This window comes from Arachis hypogaea, chromosome 19 (assembly GCF_003086295.3).
Source record: "Arachis hypogaea cultivar Tifrunner chromosome 19, arahy.Tifrunner.gnm2.J5K5, whole genome shotgun sequence".
In the NCBI taxonomy this organism is placed as follows: Eukaryota; Viridiplantae; Streptophyta; class Magnoliopsida; order Fabales; family Fabaceae; genus Arachis; species Arachis hypogaea.
The window spans coordinates 132,402,168-132,424,774 of record NC_092054.1 but is presented as its reverse complement, the minus strand read 5'-3'; the positions used below and the strand labels follow the sequence as shown (position 1 = coordinate 132,424,774).

The 22,607-nt window shown below is 32.9% G+C and overlaps 3 protein-coding genes across 3 annotated transcripts; 2 read left to right on the top strand and 1 right to left on the bottom strand.

Moving 5' to 3' along the window:
* Positions 1-6,496: 6,496 nt before the first annotated feature.
* On the top strand, positions 6,497-9,950 carry LOC112779287 (uncharacterized). The gene is made up of 3 exons (XM_025823535.3): positions 6,497-7,041; positions 7,501-9,240; positions 9,417-9,950. The coding sequence occupies exons 2-3, from the start codon at positions 7,594-7,596 to the stop codon at positions 9,573-9,575; spliced, it is 1,806 nt and encodes a 601-aa protein (XP_025679320.1). The 5' UTR covers positions 6,497-7,041; positions 7,501-7,593; the 3' UTR covers positions 9,576-9,950.
* Positions 9,951-11,931: 1,981 nt separating this feature from the next.
* Positions 11,932-13,470, top strand: LOC112779288 (acid phosphatase 1). Its single transcript, XM_025823536.2, has 3 exons — positions 11,932-12,374; positions 12,813-13,022; positions 13,129-13,470. The coding sequence occupies exons 1-3, from the start codon at positions 11,995-11,997 to the stop codon at positions 13,304-13,306; spliced, it is 768 nt and encodes a 255-aa protein (XP_025679321.1). The 5' UTR covers positions 11,932-11,994; the 3' UTR covers positions 13,307-13,470.
* A 178-nt stretch (positions 13,471-13,648) lies between these two features.
* On the bottom strand, positions 13,649-15,338 carry LOC112779289 (uncharacterized protein At5g64816). Its single transcript, XM_025823537.3, has 2 exons — positions 15,198-15,338; positions 13,649-14,643 (listed from the first exon to the last, which is right to left on the bottom strand). Exon 2 carries the CDS (start codon positions 14,584-14,586, stop codon positions 14,209-14,211), a length of 378 nt encoding a protein of 125 aa, XP_025679322.1. The 5' UTR covers positions 14,587-14,643; positions 15,198-15,338; the 3' UTR covers positions 13,649-14,208.
* Between the last annotated feature and the right edge of the window lie 7,269 nt (positions 15,339-22,607).

Genomic DNA, 22,607 nt, shown 5'->3' with positions numbered 1-22,607 from the left:
AATTTTGGAGCGTTGATAATTGATGAAAAAGATTTGAAATTTTTTAACAAAAAAAAGTTTAAAAAAATGTGAGAAAAAAGTTTTGATTATATTTTTTTAACAAAAAAATATGACATAACAATAATATTATTAGCGTTCACATCACTCATTCCGTTAACTACTCGTGTAAATTTAATATTAAAATAATATTAAATCCATTTAAAACTATTTAAGATAAAAATAAGACGTTTAAAATGTTAAAATTAAATTAAGATTTATTTTACATTGAAAATTAAAATAGTAGTTTAATTTTAGGATTTAACTAATTTGTATTCTGAGAATATATTTTAAAAATATAATAATAAAAACCTTTTAATACTACTTTTAATTGTATCCGATGCATTAAAAATAAAAAAAAAATTTTACAATAGTTTTTATAAAATATTTTTTTATAATATATTTAATTTATGTCTTTAGAAGATAAATTAGTAAAATTCTAACTCTAGAATAAATAATCATGGTGATGTCAGATGAGTTTCATTTCATACCATCAAATTTTGCACATTTATTCAAGTCAAAAGCAAAAAAGGCTCTTTATCTTTGTTAATAGCCATAAAAGTAGAAATACTAGAAGTAAAATCATAACATTTGATTCTACAATATCGGCTTATAAAAAAGCCAATTTATGGCTGAGGTGAGGTGATTGCATGGTGAAACCAAAGATCAACAATAAAGATTAAATATAAAAAAAAAAAAAGTTTAAAAGAATTCAGTTGCAAAACGCCGTCCAAGAAATCAATAAACAAGAGGTACGAAATTTATGATAACAATAAATGCAGCAATAAATAAACATAAGAAGAATAAGGAATGTGTCTATGTCATATGTGTAACAGTGCAACTGAGCATCTTGTCCAATGTCTATGGTCGTTGGTCAACTCTTTGGTCAATAGGCATGCCTTTGGTATATTTGTTACTTCACCATTTTCTCTCTCCATCACATGCCTAACAAAGTTCAAACTTCAAAGATATAAAAAATTCAATCAACGATATTATTTCTGTGTTGAAAATAAAATTTCTTGGATGCCGATAACAAGGGTAGGTATAATTGGTTAAAAAAAAAGTGAATACTATAGTATCTATAATTTTTTACTTAAGTTATTAAAAAAATAAATAAATAATATTTAATAAATTTTATATATTTTATTTTTTATTTTAAATATTTTATTTTTTATTTTAAAAAAAAATTAAATAATTTAAATACCATAACAAAAATACCATAGAACTCATCTAAAAAAAATTACTTACTTCTTTGTATAATCAACCGGGCATTACGCCCATTATTGCTTCAGTACGTGGCGGGAAAATTAGTGCATATCAGTATAATTATGATAAACACGTTGTTTAATAATTAAGTAATCTATGATGATATAATTCACATGAATAATTAATTTTTATTTAATTTTAGAAAAAAAATTATATAATATCATATATTAAAATGTTTATCTAATTAATTTTAAAATTAATTATTTTTTAAAATTACTCACAATAGTATTTGGTTTTTCAATTATTAACTAGAATGACATTTTAATTTATGATTTATGATATTATATAGTATATATGTTATTTTATTGTTAAGTTACGTATTCATTCTCCTAATATATATTAATTTTCTCATGTACCAAAACAAGCATTTTAAAATATTTAATATCACTAAAATTCATAATAATAATTCAAAAGTAAATTATAGGGCAAATAATCACATGAATAGACAGTGACAACGATTTACAAATTTTATTTTATTGTCATCGATTGTCAATTTTTTGAGATGAGAATCCCTAAATTATTAACTAAGCTTGTGGATATAATTTCTAACTCAGGAGGATCGAACTGAAATCATCAATCAATACCAATGCAGCAGCTTCTAGTTTAACTCCTGTTGTTTCATTTTATCTATGCCTATAATGACATCCGCCGAAAATTTGGCGGCATCTCCGTCTTTTGCAGCTGATCTACACTGGGATGATATTATAAAATAGGTGCTAACATGAATACTCCTGCTATGATCTCGATTTCTGGAGAAGTTGGAGAACTAGATGCGGTGGAAGACTTGCTAGGGAATGACAATGATGTCGAACCCGCCATGATATGATGACAGCGATAATGACATAGGGAGGAGTATTCTTATTAGGGCTAGTGGAGTATCGAGCTCAGAAACTCAATAGTACCTGCCGTACTTTTTGACTCTAGACTTAAATGCCACGAGACAGCAGGGATTTCCGGATGTAGAATCCAATTTTGGGGGCCAGAGATTCATAAGACATCGAAGGTACAGCTGAGTTTCAAGTCAGTCATCAGTTTCAGAATAAAGAGAAAGTCGTCTTGTGTGTGAAGACTTACATCATTCGCCGTTGAGTTGAGTACAAAGTGCTGGAATCGGACTATGCCAAGTACTACGAAAAGTGTAAGGAGTTCAGAAACAGTTGCAAATGGTTGATTTGGATCACTCTAGGACAGCGAAAGAGTATCCAGGAGGTCAGATGGTATAATAAACCTCATACATGTTTGGCCATCTCGATCTCCAGTGATCACAGAAAGTTAGACTATCATGTGATATCTGCTTTCATCCTTCCTATGATCAGAGCTGATGCGACTATGTCCATTAGGGTACTGCAGCATGCGACGGAGGCACACTTTGGGTTTAAACTTACGTACAGAAGAGTTTGGTTGGCTAAGAAGAAGGCCGTCGCGCAAATATAAGGTGGATATTTGGTGTGCAGATAAGATGCCAGGTAGTATTGCAGTTATGAAGACGAGTCATATGCGAGTTGGAGACCAAGTTGACAGATCATCCAGTAAATACTTTAAAAAAACGTAACAATGAATACTTAAAAGCTAAAACACTCACATTCCTTATCCGGAGTAAATCTATCCTAAGCCTCCATTGCGCGACTCTAGGCCCCTTCTCACTTAATGTTGGCTGATAACTGGACCACCTGACACCCAATACATGTTACTAACAATGGCAATAATCTTTAATATAAATTACTAAACATAACAACTATAAACATTAAGTAATTCGTCGCTAATGGCCAATGAAGACGTCAAACCCATCAGGCCTGAAATTCGGGAACTGCCAAAAGATCCATGACTAGAGGAACTTCAATGGACCGGTCAACTTAACCACATTTCTGTTGGCCACACGGTATAAACACCGGTATAACCACAATAGAGCCGCAGATCCCCAGCTGTATCTGTACATGTCCTCTAATCTTGCTACGTATGGTAGCCACCTAATATACATGCGTGTACCAGACTTGTTATCAAAAAGTTGTGTCGATAATAGCATCATGACGTACACTCTCGCGTACTTTCTGATTGTCTCCTCGTCTACGTCATGGGGAAGGTCGCTGAATGTCTCCTGCATCCAAGTGCACTTGACAAGTTCGATGCAATTCGTTAGAGGCAACATACCCAATTACTCCACAAACTAATCCCATGCAGGTCGGTTACCGTCAATGTACCGCTAGAAATCCGTCAAACATCCACTGATGACGGATGTACTATTCGTCGATGAGGAGGCTTAACTAATATACAACATCCTGTAGCATAATCGTGCACTCTTCGAATGGTATGTGGAAGGTATGGGTCTCGGGACACCATCGCTCGACAAATGCATTGACCAGCAGCTCATCCAACCAAAACTAGTGGTCGTTGAGCCTCGCGAAAGGGGCTAAGCCTACCATCTGCAGATATGGCAGGCTTACCATGCTGCCTCCTCATGTTGGTGATATCGGTAGAGCTGCATGACGATACAAAAATTCTCTAAGAACTATAACAATTTAGAAAACAAAAAAAAAATTCTAAAATGGAGAATTTTAATAAAAATATACTTTAATATAAAAGATATTGCAAACTTGAATATAAATAATCTAATATTTAAGAATTAAATTAAATTAAACTAAATTAACGTAAATTAAATTAACATCTAATAAAACATAGTTAATCTAATATTTAGTACGTAAAGCTAAATCCTAAACTATAACAAAACTTGTAGTGCCTCATTAATTTAATATTTTAGAATTAAATTTTTTAAATAAATTAAATCATATTAAATCCTTACTAATCTTTTACTGCCTAGTTAATTTAACACTTGAAACCAAAATTAAATTAAATTAAACTCCAACAAAATTTCTAACTTTGTTAAACTTTTAACATGTAAAATTTTTAAATTCTAATCAAACCTGTAATTACTATTCTATCTTACATTTAGTTATCCCTCATCCAACATGCATTTGCAGTTTTAGTGTTTTAATAAACTACTAAAACTAAATCCATACTATAACTATTATTTAAAATTTAAAAACTCTAATAACGCATCTAAACAAGTTTTAAGCAATTTAATATGAGTATCAAATTTTTTATTTCTTAAATAAATTAATTAAATTTTATTCACTGACCTCTTCATAGACGCTACTAGTAATATAGGTAACTCCAGCGTCAAACCAATAGATTCAATTTGGGTCGTCTTTTATTTTCGCAGTTTGAATGTTGTAGTATAGATCTTCTTTATTTCTTTGAATTTTACGTTTTGGAGAAGTTGGGTTTCGAAATATAATTCGAAATAAGTGAATTCGAATTCTATATATAGAGATATCTATGCCAAATCGAACCTATTAGAGTCGATTTACTATTATAGTATGTTTCACTCATAAATCAAATTTATCCCATTCGATTTACTATGAGTTTGTTTGTAAATCAAATTCACTCCATTCAATTTACTAGGAACAATAAAATCAAGGGTTAAACCAAAACTACTTGTATCGATTTACTAGGGATATAAAACTACAGTCTACAGGTAGCATTTTGAATTTTATTCCTTGATAAATTGAAACTAATAGGTTTAATTTAATACCAGAAGAGCTAATTTAAATTCAATGGATTCGATTTATATAGAAATGTGAATGAAAACTTTCATGGAGTTAGTTGTTTTAGGACTTTTATCTAATATGATTTTTTATTTGGTTTCTTTACGTGTTTTACCCTAAACTATTATTTATACGTTGTTATGATAATTTATGATTGGTTTATCTAATATAATTTAAAGTACTATCTATCTATAGATGATAAATAAATTAAAAAATAATTTAAATAATAAATTATCTAATATTTTATTATTAACAAAAACATCAATTTATATCAATATAATTAATAGATAAATATTCTAATATTTTTCAACAAATACTAATTTATACTAATCGTTGTTATAATTTATTTTTGAGATATTTTAAATTAATAGATTATATATAAATTTAAAAAGAAAACAAAAATGAAAAACCAAACAAATAGTTATTATAAACCTTAGAAGGTAGTAATTTCTTTCTCCTAATTAGTTGATATACTTTTATGGCAACTACTCTCATGAAGATGTCAAAAACATCTTTTCATGATGATCCTTGTTTAAAAAATATAACTTATTTATTTAGCAACACTTTAAATAAAGATAACACTTTTATTTCAAATAAAATCAAGCCTTACAATCTATCATCTAATGGTCAAAATGATGTATCTTCACATGATGATAATCATTAAATCTTCATTGGAGTAGCTACCTACTTTTATTGTGTATATTAGCTACGAAGTAAAAGCATGAACGCTGTTGGAAAAAAAAATGAAAATAGGTTAGAAAAGTAAATGGAAATAGGCATAGGCATAAGGCAGAGATGAAAATGAAAATGTGGAAATGGCAGCAGCTTTGGCTTTAGTGGAGTCACATTGCTATCATGCTAACCAGCTCATGAATCTGTTCTCTTTCTCTTTATCCATCTTGCAATTGTTTCGGTATACTCTTTGCCATGTGGGACCTATTCTCCTACAAGTGCATCCTCATTTTTAGGGGCAATGTTTTATTTTGTTTTTTTCATTTGATAATGATATTTTAATATATTTTTGTAAATACTTAAAGATATTTATATATTTGGTTAACTAATTTATTTAAAAAAAATGTATTTCATTCATCATAAACATTAGTATAACTTAAAATTTATTTATAATTGAGTTAGAATTATATGATAAATGACTCAAAAATAAATTTGATTTTTAAATATTGTTATGTTGTAAATATATAATAAAAAGTATCTATTTATAGATTAAGATCAGAATATAATCTAATTATAATGATAAAATTAATTTAATAGAAAATTAAATAAATTTAAAATATACTTAAATATTATATTAATATATAATTTTATTATATATTATACTTGTTAGAATATATTTAGGATATTATATATTAATATAATATTTAAGTATATTTTAAATTTATTTAATTTTCCATTAAATATATTTTATAGAAAATATATCTGCTATTTTTTATAGAAAATATATCTGTTTTTTAAACTTTATATTTCTTTCAACTATGTTTTTCTTTATATATAATATATATAAATTATATTTACTATTTATAAGACTTAAATTAAAGTTTCAAATATTTATTATTTTAACTAATATCAAATTTATTATTAGAAAATTGACTAGTTCCTATTAGGCTATTACGTGAATGAAGAAAGAACCCAGCTAAGAAAACACACATCCCATTTAGTGTACTAAATTTTCAACCTTAAAGACGTGTCTAACTAAATCCCCATGTTCATATGCCTCTGTTCCTTTGTCCCACTTCAGTTAGATTTTCTCTCTCTTCAGAGAATAATGGTGTCACACACAAATACAGTTACACCCTTCTGTTGAAAGACATTATTATTATTATTATAAAACACAATTTTTGTTTGATTTTATTTGGAACCTTAATTAGTATTATCATCATCATCATTGCTTGTGGTGGTTCTATTCTGGCTTCTGCGGAGATCCTTTTGTTTCCCATGTGCTGCTGACTTGGTTTCTCTCTTGTTTCTTCTCTCCTCTTTTTCTTGTTCATTTTTTGGGGGCACAAAAAAAAAAAAACACTTTTTTGAGGGCTAAGAATTATTGAGAGTGATAAATCAGCTACTTCTGTTAATCTTGTTCTTTTTAATTTGTTGGGGTGCTCTTGGCTCTTCCTGGATCCAGGTTTGTTTGCTAACTAAAAAGTTGTTCTTTAATTTCATTATTATTGTTGTTGTTATTATAATTATATAATTATGTTTTCTGCAAAAAGTTTATATTTGTTGTGGGTTTAGTTCGGCTAATTTCAGTTACAAGATATTTGATTGACCATTTCTTTTTATGGGGTTTATGGTTGGAAGATTTGGGAAGAATGAACCTTGTTATTTTCTTCATCCTCACTTATTCTAAAGTCACTTTATTTATTTTTTGATTTTTTTATCCTTTTTTTTTTGTAAAAATATAGTAGTAGAGAGTAAACTTCTGTTTTAGTATAAATGTAATTTAGTTCAGCTAAATTATGGAATTGCATGTTCCAAGGAATTTTGTTAAATCGTATAGATTTGTAGGGATTTTGTTCTGCAAATTCTTACTAGTCATGATGTCTTAGAAGACTCAGATTTTATTTGATTTCTGTGTTTCCAGGTTACTGATTTATGGTTCATCAATTATTTTGAAAGGAAGAGGACTATGAGAGAAGGTTCCTGAAATCAATTTTGGATATAGTTTAAATAAAAGATGGAAAACTCAGACTTTTGGATTCAGAAAGAGAGCCATGGAGAAAAGGATTCACTGCATAGCTTGTACAATGATAGGGAAGTAGCGGACGACGAAGACTCGTCGAAATGGCAGTTAAAGAAGTTGATTAGAAGTTCAAATTCGCCTCGCGGCCTAGTTGTGAATGCTATCCAATCACAGTTGGGTAAAGTATGCTTCAAAGATTTGTTCTTCCGGCGTGTTCATGGAATAGACAACAGGATCCCAAAGCATGTGGTGAGTGTGGATGAGAAGTATCTTCGTCGCTGCCTCGAATTTATGCATAGCGCCGCGATAAAAGCAGCTCAATGCAACATACCTGTAAACTTGAGGGCCACAAACATGGTGGCTTTGTCAGAAAGCTTAAATGCGTGTGATTCGGGACAATTCATCTTTGAATGCCCCGGGAGAGTCTTAATTAGTGCTAGTTCCGGGGAGCATTGGGGTTTAGGAACGGTTATGGGGAGTAAGAGTATGATAAATATATTGAATAGTGCTCTGCTTCAGAAGTTTGGTGTATCTGATAGAAATGACGATGTGAGCAGGATGAACTTCTCCGACGAAAAGGGATCGACGTGCTATGATTTTATGGACTCTTCTGGTGGTTTAACCATTTCTTCGTCGCATAAACCGGAAAAGGAAGCACATCATAAGTATGGTTCTGTTCCAGTTCACAAAAGGATTGCTTCTAGTTCTAGCACTAACACTACTTGTTCGGATTGGTTGTCTTCGGCTTCTTCAACTCTTTCTCAAGGAATGATCCAATGCACATGGAATCGAGGGATTCCTCGTTTTATTTTTTCCGCGGACGATCAGAAGGAGGTCTATGTAGCACATTTGATGGAGGTAGACTCAGCAGATGATAAGGATTTGGATTTTGTCTACCAGTTTCATTTGAACAAGAGTAGCCATAAGGGTCGCAATATTCCCGACAGTGTTTCGAATATTGTTGGTAAGATGAATGTGTCAACAAGTTTCACCCTCTGTCCGAACAATAGCAAAATAATGGAAACTGAGTTTACATTGTTTGGCAATGCGGAAATTTTCGACAAAGAAACGCACGCATCGGATGATTCTCATAGGAAGAACAAGGGGCTGACAAAGAAGGTGTCACAAGTGTTTAAAACTAGTCCATCGTCGAAACGCAGGACGCTCTCAAAGTTTGGTGGATCAAGTTCGATAGAGGAAAGTTGTCCATGGGAGCCGAATGCTCTCGGTAAGGCCAATTTATTAGAGACTAATGTTCCTCCGAATTTTGAGTTGGCTGCTATTGTTGTGAAAGACCATCTTCCTTGTAATAAGCCTGCTGCGAAAGTAGGGGGCTGGGGTTTGAAATTTCTCAGTAAATCAGAGACGATGTTGCCTTCTGAAAGTTGTGCACGAAATACTGGTGATTGCTCGACTAGCACAAGCGTTCTAATTCCAGCAGGCCTTCATGGCGGGCCAAGAATCAGAGATGGTGGTCCATCCAGTCTGATAGATAGATGGAGATCTGGCGGCCGCTGTGACTGTGGTGGTTGGGATGAGGGATGTCCTCTGACTGTACTTCAGCGAAGATCAAGTGCATCCGAGGTTCCGAGTCAAGTAGATACACAAGGAGAATGCAAGTCAGCTGATTTAGTTACTCAGGTATATCATCCAATAGGCTATTACTTTTTCTCTATTCTCTTGAATTAAACATTGTTAGTTATATTCTGGACATGCCTGTATTCGTGATCTCGAATTGACTTTTCGTGCTTGCTAAACAATTAATAACCATTTGTCTAAGTATGCGATGAGATGATGACATGCCTTGCATATTTCAGGGTTCCGGCGATTTCTGCCCAACCTTGAGGATGATAAATGTTCACGACGGTTTATACTTTATTCATTTTCAACCACCTCTGTCTGCACTACAAGCTTTCTCCATTGTTGTGGCAATAATTCATGCACAGAGTCCTACTCTTCGGCCGAAAAGAGCGTAGGAGGTATGACGGTAAAGGCGTAGTTTGAGGTTATATAGCAGTCATAGTTATCTTACTGTATCATAAAAGGCAATTGATGAAAAAAATATTTTATGTTTTTATACATTAATGGATCATTTCTATGTTTAGGTTTGCTAATTTTTATTTTTCATACTGTAAGATGTTATCTTATTTAGGAGATCTGGCTGTGCTTTTTGTTTCACATTTCATAGGCAAGAACTTTTGTAAACCATCATTTTCCTCGTTCTTTTTTTGTTGAAGGGGGTAGAATGTGTCATATAGGGTTTGTTTTGTTGAACCAAATTTGGTAAACTGTAACATTGAGATTGGGTTTGTTATAGTTGCTAATGAGAAGAAATTGAAATTAGCACATAATCTTGAGTATATAACTCTTTCATGATAGCAATTTAGATTTTGTTGCTTCCAATTTATGAATGTCTTGTGTATTGCTATATCTGTAAAAGTAACTACTTTTTTATCTTTGCTGTTTGAATAGTTATCGAAAAGAACGAATGAATTTGGTTGGAAGATGCATGAACCCTAAAATTATTACAATGTTTGCAGTAAAAATGTTTGAGATTATATTTGATTATGTGGTACATCATGATGAGATTCTTTGGCTGTAGTGGTCAAATACTCAAATGATGAATGTAGCACTTTAAGGTACTTGTGTGGTTGCCAAAGTTGAAAGATATGCAGACACCATTTGTCAACTTTTATTGGGACACACTGTCAGAAATAGACAATAAAGTCCTTTTGATTAAGCATGTGGAGCACATTAGTTATGAACTTATGATATAAGCTCTTGCTGCAGTGTCTAGTATAGCAAAAGTTTGAACATCATTCCTAGTTTTTTTTTCCGTTATTGCACTAGTATCTCGATTATCATAGTTCTTATTGCTTGAAATTAGATCTTCCATTCCTTTTTTAAATTATTTTTTATTTTATATAGATGTCCTATATGTATTAGGAGCATTAGAAAAAAAATCATTACATATGCATTAGGAGCATGCAAAAAATAAAAAATAAAAAAACAAAAAGAAAATCTATATGCATTTGCTGAGTGCATTAAAAAATAATAAATAATGAAAAACTGACTTTATAAAGTATTGATGAGATGATCAATTTCGAACCAACAAAGAAAAAGGGAAAATAAAAGAAAATAAGATAAAAGGTTAATAATTTATTATATCCCGATTTTTGTAGTGCCTTCTTTGTGTTGCTATGAAAAAAATTTAAACTTAAAGTTCGTGAGTTAGTGTTAGGGTTATGACAGCGATAACTCATAAGCAAAGAAGTTTTGTTCATTGGTATATCAATGTCATTGATTAAATTGATCCTTCGGTAATAACAAATAAGTAAAGGTAATGCTATAAACTGTACATCAAATTAAATAAATGCATTAGTCACCAAAAATAAATAAATAAATAAATGCATTTATTACGCACATGTTGGTTGAAGATATAAATCAAAAGCTAACATGGGATTATTATTTAATAAACTGTTAATTTTATTCACATAGTAAAAAATTAAAAGCGTTTTATTATGACAAATAACAAATCATGTTTGTCAATCATGAGAATTAGCACAAGTGGCAGTTGCTTTAGTTATTTAACTCGTCATGTCCTAATTTCCATTCTTTGCGCCTCTTACGAATCACCGAAGCAATTTATAAACCATGAGTAGTGGATGAAGCCAAAATTGACAAAGTTTTGGTCATACCTTTTAAATATTTATTAGAAAAATTAAACAAATTTAGAACGTGATCACGAGATGCAAATCCACGAGAAGAATACAAGCATGTTATTTTTGTCAACTTATATTGGAATTTTTGGCTTCCACAGGCATTCTTGTTAGCATGTCTCCCCTCATAATGCAAGTCTTCTTATTATTTTAAGGCATTTGCCAGTGATGATTGATTGAAGGGAGATCATGGGTTTGCAGTAACCATTAACTCTGTCCCCACACACCCATGTGAATGGTGTTTGTCTAGATCCATTCCACACCTATGCAGGTTGATTCAAGTAATACATGTTCGATTTTCTTTAATAAGGTCTTGCATTCAATAACCAACTTGGGTTAGTCAATTGATTAGTTCATTTGTCCGTTTACATAAGTGTTGGAGATTTAATCCCGCTTTGTGTGTGCAGTAACTTATTGGTTAACGACAAACCTTTAAATGAAGCTCTGATTCGTAACAGATTAATTCTTGGTCTGTCGGATTAGGAGATAACATAGATAACAAGAAAAAAAAAAAAAGTCTCGTATTTGATTCTTGCTAATAAAAAATAATCTAAATAAAAGTGTGAGCACATAATTAGAAAAAGAAAACTCTAACTCCATTGCAAATATAAAAGCAACATTTGGGTCCATTTATTTTCCACTATTCCTCACATCAACCTAGAAAAGAGAGAGGAAAATGAGGAAATCACTTGTGCATTCTTTGGTTTTCATGTGCCTTTTGATTCCTTTGGCAGTTGCAGATTGGAACATATTGAATCAGAAGACAAAGAGAGGATTGAAGATCAGCCTGAAGAACTACTGTGAAGCTTGGAGGATGAATGTGGAGCTTCATAACATTAGAGGTTTTGAAGTTGTGCCTGAAGAATGCACTGAATACATTGGAAAATACATGAAGGGTACTCAGTACTCAGTGGACTCTCAGAGGACAACTGAAGAATGCTTGGTTTATGTCAGCACCAGCTGCAATCTAATAAAAGATGGTAAAGATGCATGGATTTTTGACATTGATGATACTTTGCTCTCTACAGTTCCTTACTACAAGGATAACCTATACGGGTAAATTCAAAATCCACTTTCATCTTAATGTTCATTCTTTTGTTAATCTTTGCTTTCCCCTACACTTGTTTTCTTGAAGCTTGACACCTAGTTAGTTAGAAGAGTAAGTTGAGTATAAAATATTAATAAAGGGAAGAGAGAATTGATGAGGGGTCTAGTTGTTCTGGTATTATGTCTCGGGAGAGTTGAAAAACCTCCCCGAGGGGTTACCAAACTCGAGTTAACTCTTATGAGTTTACAAGTTTAGATCTTGAATCGAGTTTTTGGGTTAAACTTTACAATTTGGGTCGCTTAAACTCGTGTAAGTTACACTATTTAGATGAACTTGAGTTTGATTATCTTGTTCTCTACCATGGTGAATGTGACGGTGAATTTTTTGTTCAGTTTCTAATATGCCTACTATTCTGAGTGACGAGCCTCTTTCTCCATTGACAATAGGGGAAAGAAGCTAAATTTGACATCATTGGAGGAGTGGATGAGCAAGAGCAAGGCGAAAGCTCTTGACGACTCATTGAAGCTTTTCAATGCACTTAAATCCAGAGGAATTCAGATCATCTTGATTTCTTCAAGGAGGGAGCATCTAAGGTCTGCTACAATTGACAACCTTGTCAATGTTGGTTATTATGGTTGGACAAGTCTTATCATGAGGTTAATTCTATAAATCAAGCATTTCCTCTATTTTTCTATTACTGCTGTATTCTGTTTGCTCATTAATTTTTTTTTGCTGTGTTTTGTTCTATTTTTCTCTATGCAGAGCACCTGCTAATGAGTTAGTATCAGTACAAAAATACAAATCTGATGTGAGAAAACAACTGGTTAATAATGGCTACCGCATTTGGGGAATTTTGGGTGATCAATACAGCAGCATTCAAGGGCCTCCAAGCAGCATAAGAACATTTAAACTTCCAAATCCAATGTACTATGTTGCCTAATGTGTTGATCTATTTGTAGCTGCATTATTTTTTCACCATTAGAAGCTTCTGTAAGTTGCACCATTTTAAGGACTATTGTTATTATTAGTTTGCATCATGTTCCTTCGGATCTTGTGCATTTTCTTTGAAGGGGAATAAAAGAGGCAAGGGAGAAAGTATAAAGATTTTCTTTGCACACACCATTACTACTATAGGTTTGCAATCTACTTTACAAATATGAATGATACTCTAAGTTAATCAATTAATAAATAAAACTAGGGAACTCCCACAAATTAGAGAATCCAAGGTAAAAGTAAAATTGGACAAAAGCAAACAAGACAAGTGACGGGAAAAAAATATGTGGGGGCTTCCGAAGGCAATCCCTAGAAATGGAAACCTATTTCAAGAAGTTTCATATGAACACAAATAGAGAACATTAAAGATCAATTCAACTGAGAAAGCAGCCCTTACAAACACTAAACTGCATTAACCTGTAAATTCATATGGAATTTAGACAAGATATTATAAACCCTACTAATAACTATATGTTCTATTACAAACTGTGTACGCTAATCCTGAACAATATAAACATGACACTTTTTTGAAACGTGCGTGATCTATGGCCAGTTTTAACCAAGACAGATTGTCTGAAATTTTCAGCTTTAACTAACTTGTTCTGTATTATTGGTTTCATAATTTACCCTTTCTACAATGTTGTGCACCAATTGAGCAGCGAAAGAAACTAGCATTTAGATCTTCAACAAGTTAATCCTATATGAACTAGTAGAATCTAGTTAACTATACCCTGACTTGCATTTCGATACCGTTTCCGGAAAGGATGATGATCAAACAAAATATTAACCATCTAAACATAATTCAGCATGCACACATAAACATTTGATTGCCCAAAATGCAATTAATCCCTAAGAAGATTGAGAAGAGAGTTTCAGGCATTCACTTTGGCACCTTCTAAGGCATATGTCGTTCCAGTTAGGCACTTGATGCTGGTTAACACAAACAGTGCGCGCGCACGCATCAGCACATGCATCAAGATCAGACACACCGCACACGGTGACACAGGTGTCAGGAATGGGATCCTTTGAGAACGAACCAACCTTCTTCAACATCCTCTTTGAAGTGCAGACCCTTTCACAGACAAAGATCTCATCCGAACTCCTTTCTCTTCCCCTTGCACTCTTCAACTTCTGCTCTTCTGCGTGCCTTGCCTTGAGCCGAAAAGCTTGTCCAGCAACAAGCACAGGGATTGCAGCGCCCAAAAGCGACCACCAAATTTCTCCCATCTCCAAGAGAATACAACTTCAGCTGCCCCTTCTTCTCTATATCATATGCTTCACACTCTTAAAACACAACGATGAAAACCTATGAGACTTCTTATTTGAGTGGTGTACCACAATTATCAACATAATGGATAATCGCAAAGAAAATTACTAATACAATTCCAAACATTTATAAATCTCCATATCTTGATTTATCAACAATCAACATGATTATGCAACATCAAAACCATTTATCAAGCAATTGAAGCCCAGAAACCTGGAACTTCATACAAAATACATCTGAATTATACACTTATTAGGGTTTTTAGTCTGATTATGGCTACAGCGAACGTTCACAGCTAAAAGACATTCATAATAACAATTGCATGCTTTCAACTTTCAAGGCCTGAACTTTGAGTCTTTCAGCCGCAAAATGTTCGTTTCACTGGAAAGCAAATCAAATTGAAAATAATTTTGAATAAAAAGAGTAAATAGAAAAGGAAATGGATCAAAGTGAACTACAGAATAAACATGTAAATATATTTAGAAAAATGCGGAACGGAAAGAAATGAGGAATAGAGTGAAGAGATGCATATGAGACTTAAGAGTGGCGAAAAGGGAAAGGAAGCATTTACCTGCGGCGGAGCAAGGCGGAGAAGGAGACGTGGCTGCCTGGCTAGTGGAGATCAGGCAGCGGCTGTGTTGTAACGTTAACCTGTCATAGATTTGCCCAATCACCACCTACACTAAGCTACTAAACTAACCTTTTTTTTTCCTCCTCCTAGTATTTTATCCAAGAGTATTTTTAATTAGATAGATTAAGGGGTTGTTTGGGTGAGTTTTTACAAAAAGATCTTTTTTCGAGTTATCTTTTTTTAAAAGATCTTATAGAGAAGTAAAAGTAATTTTATGTTTGGATATTTCATATAAAAAGATCTTTTTATCTATCAATTATGTTTGGGTATAACAATATAAAAGTACTTTTTTGTTTATTTATTACATGAAAAACATCTTTTTTTTAAGGAAAAAAGATCTTTTAAAAAAAGATGTAAGGGCTTGTTTGGGTGAGCTTTTAAAAAAAGATCTTTTTTTGAGTTATCTTTTTTTAAAAGATCTTATAGAGAAGTAAAAGTAATTTTATGTTTGGATATCTCATGTAAAAAGGTCTTTTTATCTATCAATTATGTTTGGGTATAACAGTATAAAAGTACTTTTTTGTTCATTTATTACATGAAAAATATCTTTTTTTTAAGGAAAAAAGATCTTTTAAAAAAAGATGTAAATTACAGCTTCTCAAAAAAGATCTTTTTTTGATTTTACTAGTGCTTTTACTTTTACTACTAGAAATTTGCCAAACACGTTAAAAAATAAAAAAAGATCTTTTTTTAACAAAATAATGGCGCCCAAACATGCACTAAAAATTAATCTGATGTGAATATGAGTTTTATTTAAGAATTTATTGATAAAAAATTATTATATTTAAACTCTCTCTAATACTTACTTAAATAGAAAAGTGAACTAACTATTCTACTAACTCAAATTAGTTAAAATTATTCTTTTTATAGATTTTAGTTAAAAAAGTACCAAAGACATTAAAAAAATATGAACAACGATAATTCAAATAAACCTTAATTTCTACGTAATTCCAAAATATTAAAGTTTGTTGGTGAAACATTAATTAATCTTTACATAATTCGGACAACTCTCAACAATATTTTTTTGATATTGTCAGCTGAACTTATATAAAGATGTCCCAAAATTAAAAGTTATACTTATTTATGCTCATGTATCACATAAAAAAATATTAAAAAATTAGTAGAATTTATTATTTTTTATCAGTAGTTAGTCAATAATGTTTAAAAATGCAGATTAAAAATATTTTGTTAGATTATTAGATTAAAAAAATTATCAAATTAAATTAATGATTAAAAATACTAACTAAAGATAATAAATTTCACTTACCCTTAAACTTTTCTCATATGAAATATATATATGACTTTCCGATACATATATAAATTGGTATGCGATACACTACCTTAATAGTGAATTCATATAACCATAAAGTCAAGTCACATAAATAGTACATGCAATAACCTTTTAAATCCTAAATTCTCTAAGTATGAGTTTAGCGGTTAAAGAGAATAGTGGTTTATTGCAGGTGAAGAACACTGATAAACTCTGCTTCTAGCTGAGAGCATCATGCCTCATAAATAATGTTAGAATATATTTACAAATAGAAAAATTCTGTGGTGCTGCACAAAGAATCTGTCCGAAGTAATGAAGTTGGTCTATGATGAGGTCGGGCTAGATGCGTGTCAATGTGCATAGATTTTTGTAATTTTTTATTCAATGGCAGCAGAAAGGGAACCGAGAAATGTGGGATGATGTTTGAAATGTGATGAACTTAATAAAGTGTAATTTGATTAGTATAAGAGTCTAGTGATAAATTTGAAAAATGAATTTAATAATGCATTATTTTTTTTTTACTCATAGGGGTTAGACATGTTTGTTTCTTCTTTTTTGGTGGAGTGGGGCCTTTTAGCAGAGAGAAGTATTGGACATTTCTCTCCAAAAATGTTTCAATTTAAGTTGGTACGAGTTGGGTTAATTGAATATTTGGGTAAAAATTATATTTTAACATCGTTACCGTTTTGGGGCAGGAAAAAAAAGATAAAAAAAAAGTAATATAGTTTTGTGTTTATTTTAAGTGATTGGCATTAAATAAATAATTTAAAAAAAATTTTGAAAATAAAATTGAGTGAATATTGTCATGTTATAGGAAGAGAGAAGAATTAAAATCCATGTTACAGTTGACACTTGTGTCTAGTGTTGTTAAGTGAGAATGATGTTTGTATATGGATTACGATGAATTGAGACATAGTGGTAAATGGTTTAGGGTAATTTAGGGTTAGGATTAGGATTAATAGTAGTGGTCAATAAGACTAAAGACACGATCATTCGTTTTGCGAGAGCGTTTTCGATTAAGATGTAAATGTCCACAATAACTGTAGGATACGGTGTAATTATCTTTTGAGCACGATACAAGGGTTTGAATAATTAATGTTAATAATATAGTGAAACTAGAATAATTAAGTGTTGCAATTTTATCAGAGAAAGTAGTATAAACACTTAGTGATAATGTTATGTCATGGTATGTACAGTGTTGTGTCAAAAATTATAAAAGGTTTAGTGTTTACATCTTCAATAATTTTTAATTGTTTTTTTTTTTAATCAAAGGGAGCTCAATACAGTAGAGTGGAGCAGATAGCAAAGCTATAGTAAGAATAAAACAAGATAACATACAACTCCTAGACACTGTGACCCGGCCATCAACACCCAAAGGGTTCAGCACCACTCCATTCTTCGTAGAACGTAAACGATCTGTTAATAATGTCCCCTACTCTTGAACTCTTATTAAACCCTAAACCCTAACATACACTCGCACAAAGGATTTTGTTGAGTAGTCACCTGTTTTATCAAATTTCCATACCACACTATCTTCCCTCCCATTTGTAAGCTTGAATGACTGTAAGATCTCATGAAACTGGTGTACTAAGTATAAAATTGTAAAAAATAAACTATTAAAAAAAAATCTCCGTATAGGATAATTATCAATCCGCAATCGTTTAACTCTAAATCCTAATCTTTAAAGGATAAAATTGTTCAGGGTATGTAACCCCTACACATTACTCTTGTGAGACCATATAAGTAATTAAATATAAGATAATTGAAACCCTAAACAAGTAAGACCTTAAATCTTTAAGAAGATCTCAAACAAACTAAATAAAAAGTTAGATACTCTGAAACACTATCTAACCCTAATATTTCACTAAATCAATGAAAACTAAAATCCATTGAACTATAACCCTAAATCATAAATCTAAAAAATAAAAAAATTATTAAAAAGTGTTAGAAAGTATACATGTTATATATATATATATATATATATATATATATATATATTGATGATAAATAAATAAAAATATTTAATATTTATTATTTTTATGTATTTTAATTAAACAAATTCTGAAGTGTTTATTAAAATGTGTTATATATTTGTCCCTACAATTTAATATTTTTGGATTCGTCACTGACTAGAATCCTTTGATTCATAACCCTAAACCCTAACCCTTTCACACATGGAGCTTTTACATTTTGAGTTTCGGCGCATAAGAAGTTTTTTGGATTTGGTGTGATAATGTTGCATAAAATTTCTATGAAAATTTGATTTATTTTAAAATATATTAAATGATATAATGTATATCTTTGTTAATATGGACATGTGATCCATAGCGTAGATATTGGTGTCAGGGTTTAGAAATGTGAAAGATCTCATGTGTGGTCACATCGGTTCTCAAAATTTCTAACCCTCTAATACCCTTTCCAACAGTAGCAATTGAAGTGCTTTTACAATCTTTACCATTCAATATTTATTATATGAACTAGATGGTTGGTAGTAGTTTGGGGTACTAAACCATTCTTCCTCCAATCTTTGTTTACGTTAGATTGAATTTTTGTTAATGGAAAGTTTTAGTATTGTTATGTGGTTTAGATTTGGATTTCATCCCAGACCTAGATAGCCTTCCCAATTCGTTTTGACGGAGGACATGGAGTAACTTCTCATTAGCACGTGCTGCAAGTTCGATGTCCCTGCTCCCATACTCCTTAGACGAGATGACATATACAGGGACGAAATAAGGTACATCTCTTTTAGCGTGGTGCTGCAAGGCTCAAACAATGGAGTAAATCTCTGTGCAAATGAGCGCCTCTCCATGGATGAGTTCTGTGCTAAGTGAGATATAGTGTTTGTGATGCTTGAGCGATTGTTGTTCAAGACGGGTCTTGGTAATTTGGACTTCAACTATCGGTGGTCCTTCAGTACAGACGTGAGGTTGAGGAGTTAAAGTGGCTAGTTGCCATGTCATTGATGGAACAATTGACCGCCATCAGAAAGGAGAATGCTCAGCTGAAGAAATTGGTAGCCATGTACAAGAACATTCTTACAGTTTAGTTGCTTCGTGGGTGCTTGGGTTTATGTTTTGTGTGCGGTTCTTTCTTTGTGAGTCAGATGGTGATGTATGTTAGGTTTCTAACACTTAGGGTAATTGATTACTCATGTGCTACTTTAGAGTTGTAGTAATATCGGGTTAATGGATCTGCATGGATGGAAAGACGTGTCTAAGTGAAAATGTAGTGTTACTTATGTTACCGTTCTTTTGGATTAGTAAATGAATGTTATTCTTTTTATGACGAATTTAGCTTTCCACTAACGGATTGGTGATAAGAAAGTATTAAGTAATGAATATATATGTGTTACTATTCACTTTGGTTTAAGCTTCACATTATGCATGCAGAGTGGGATAGTTGCCCTAAGCTTTATCTCGCGCCGTAAAGTGAAGGATAATAAAGTGTTATGACAATTCTAAAGTAGAAGTTTGATGAAGGAATAAAAGTTCAAATTGCATAAAGCGAAATTATGAAACGCGGAGCGTTACTAAACGCATAGGTACGAATAGAACGAGACATAATATATGTAAAACCTTGTAGATAGTTCCAGGATACACAAGGTAATAATTAAAATAAACAATATACAAAGTATGATATACAAAAAGAGGACTAGTCACAGCCTGCGGAGTTTAGGCCGGCTAGTCAAACTGAATACACCAAAGTTTTGAAGTTTAAAACAGCAACAACCTATCTCTCAAAGTTTTCAGAAATAAAGCCTCTACGACAACAACGTTAAATTTACAAAAGGTGAGAGAATACTACAACAAAAGTAAAGTGAAATAAAACACAAGGAAGATCAAACTCCGCTCTATCACCACATCCGCAAACTCACTGTGGTGGGTTTCGACTTGTATCTGAAAAACAACAACAACATATGGTATGAGAACCGGAGGTTCTCAATATGGTAACTGTTCCGAGGGTTATCTGAAACTGTAGGTCGATCTCGGACGAGATCTTCTGTGCTGGTCGGAACCGATCTGTCCGGCTGGTAAATGGCGGTCGGAGCTGGTGCGTCCGACTTGTTTGGATTGAACGTGCTGCTGATCCTCTATCACCGAAGGGTGGGGGGTACCTGCAAGAGACTCCGATGCTTAAGTTAGCACGGGTATTAAACATGTGTTATGTAGAATCAAAGTATGAGTTATACTTGGGTGCTCCAGTGTATTTATAAAGGTGAGGTGTGACCTTTTGGATAAGATAAGTTAGTTATCTTATCTTATTTTGATCTTTTGAGTTGAGGTCAGCATATCTTCAACGGAACCGCCTTTATCGCTATAGGCTTGGGTTGCCTTAGGATTTGAGTCGTGTTCCTCTACCTGGGCCCTTTATTGGGCTCTCTTGTTGACTCGGCCGAGTTCTTTAAGAAGAAGTCGGTCCGCTTGACCTGAAGAGGTCGGTCGCTTTATCGTCGATCGTCCCAGGTCGGATAGCTCGACCCAAGGTATGAACAGTGCCCTTGCTTGAGTTCGGTCTTCTCTGTCGAGGTCGAATCCTTGGTCCTTTTTGTAGTGAAGCCGAACTCAAGCATCTTGTCGACTTCTTTTTGTAGCAGCTTTTGAATGTAGAACATTTTCCTCTACAAGCGCGTGCTTTTGTATTAGCGCTTTTTTGGGAATGCAAGCGGTTTTAATATCCGCATTTAATTTAATTGCCCCGTTTCCCTAACTTCTCTATTTTTGAATTTTGTACTCCAGAAACGGTTTCTCTCCTTCACCCTTTTCGTAACTTCTTCATATTTCTTCTTTCATTCTCTCGCTTTCAACTTTTTTGATTTTTCTGAAGCTTCTACCTGGAGTTTGCAGTTGCACGTTTTAGCCTAGCGACGTTGCTTTGTCACTTTGCTTTTTCGTGGGAGAAGGGTGATTCTGGCTTTTGCCTTCCGCTTCCCTGCTTTTCTTCGCAGTTTCTCTCATTTCGCAGGTTTGACTCTTCTTCCTTCCTTCCTCTACACCATTTTTGTGTCTGTTTTGAGAAAGTTTGGATCTTTCTGTCTTTTTTACTGATCACTGTGTGTCTTGTAGTTTCTCCATCTGTTGCTTGATACTTTTAGAACTTTGCATGTTTGTGAATGCTTTTGTATTTGAAGCTTTGAAATGATGACTTTGTTTGATTCTGAAAAAAGGTTGTGTCTTTGCTGTTTTTTCGCTTGGCCCTTTTTGGAATTTTTGATAAACTATGGAAATAGTGCTTTCCGCTGATAAACTGTAGGAGCAATGCTTTTCCTGATAAACTGTAGAAGGGTGGACCTTTTGCATTTTTGCTTCCTTTGTTTTCTTTTTGGATTTTATTTTGATGAGTGCCGGGATGTAGGCTGTAGAAATAACTTAAAGACCTTGCTTGTTTACTGCCTCTAAGGGATGCCCCAAGACTTTTTGTCTTGAGTCTTGGGGTTTTCCCTTTTTTATTTATCCATCCGTCGAGATGTTTTGCCCCCTGTCCGAGATGTTTTTAAGTAATCCATTCTTCTTTTCTTTTTGTAGGATTTAGTTGACCTCATGTCTTCCCGAAATAACGTTGTAGAGATGCCTTCCCAGGTTCCCGCGGGTATGGCCGATTGGGTGGACTCCATGGTTCTCATGTGTGTCTCGCTGGTTGATTCTGAATTTTGTGCTCAACTTAGGCAGTTTCATAGTGTCTGTAGTAATTCTGGTGATGAGAAGAACTATGAACTTGTCCCTCCTTCTTCTGACGAGAGAGTTTGCTTTTCAACTCGGGTTGTTGATGGTCGCCCCTTCTTTTATGCTTATGATTTTTTCTTTGGTCAGCTGGGTATCACCCTTCCTTTTACCCAATTTGAAACCGACCTGTTATGGTCTTGTAATGTTGCCCCTTCTCAACTTCACCCTAATTCCTGGGATTTTATTAAAATTTTCCAATTGTTGTGCAATGGTTTTGGTATTCCTGCTTCCCAATCTCTCTTTTTCTATCTGTTTGTCTTGACTAAGCCCGGTGTGGTAAAAAAGAAGTCAGCTTGGGTCTCCTTTCGTTTTACCCAGGAAAAAAAGGTTTTTTCCATATTTGACGAGTCGTTTCGTGAT

Coding starts and splice junctions, on each gene's coding strand:
- LOC112779287 (XM_025823535.3), top strand. CDS start 7,594: ATGGAAAACTCAGACTTTTGGATTCAGAAAGAGAGCCATGGAGAAAAG. Junction 9,241..9,416: donor CAGCTGATTTAGTTACTCAG/GTATATCATCCA, acceptor TGCATATTTCAG/GGTTCCGGCGATTTCTGCCC.
- LOC112779288 (XM_025823536.2), top strand. CDS start 11,995: ATGAGGAAATCACTTGTGCATTCTTTGGTTTTCATGTGCCTTTTGATT. Junction 12,375..12,812: donor TACAAGGATAACCTATACGG/GTAAATTCAAAA, acceptor CATTGACAATAG/GGGAAAGAAGCTAAATTTGA. Junction 13,023..13,128: donor TGGACAAGTCTTATCATGAG/GTTAATTCTATA, acceptor TTCTCTATGCAG/AGCACCTGCTAATGAGTTAG.
- LOC112779289 (XM_025823537.3), bottom strand. CDS start 14,586: ATGGGAGAAATTTGGTGGTCGCTTTTGGGCGCTGCAATCCCTGTGCTT.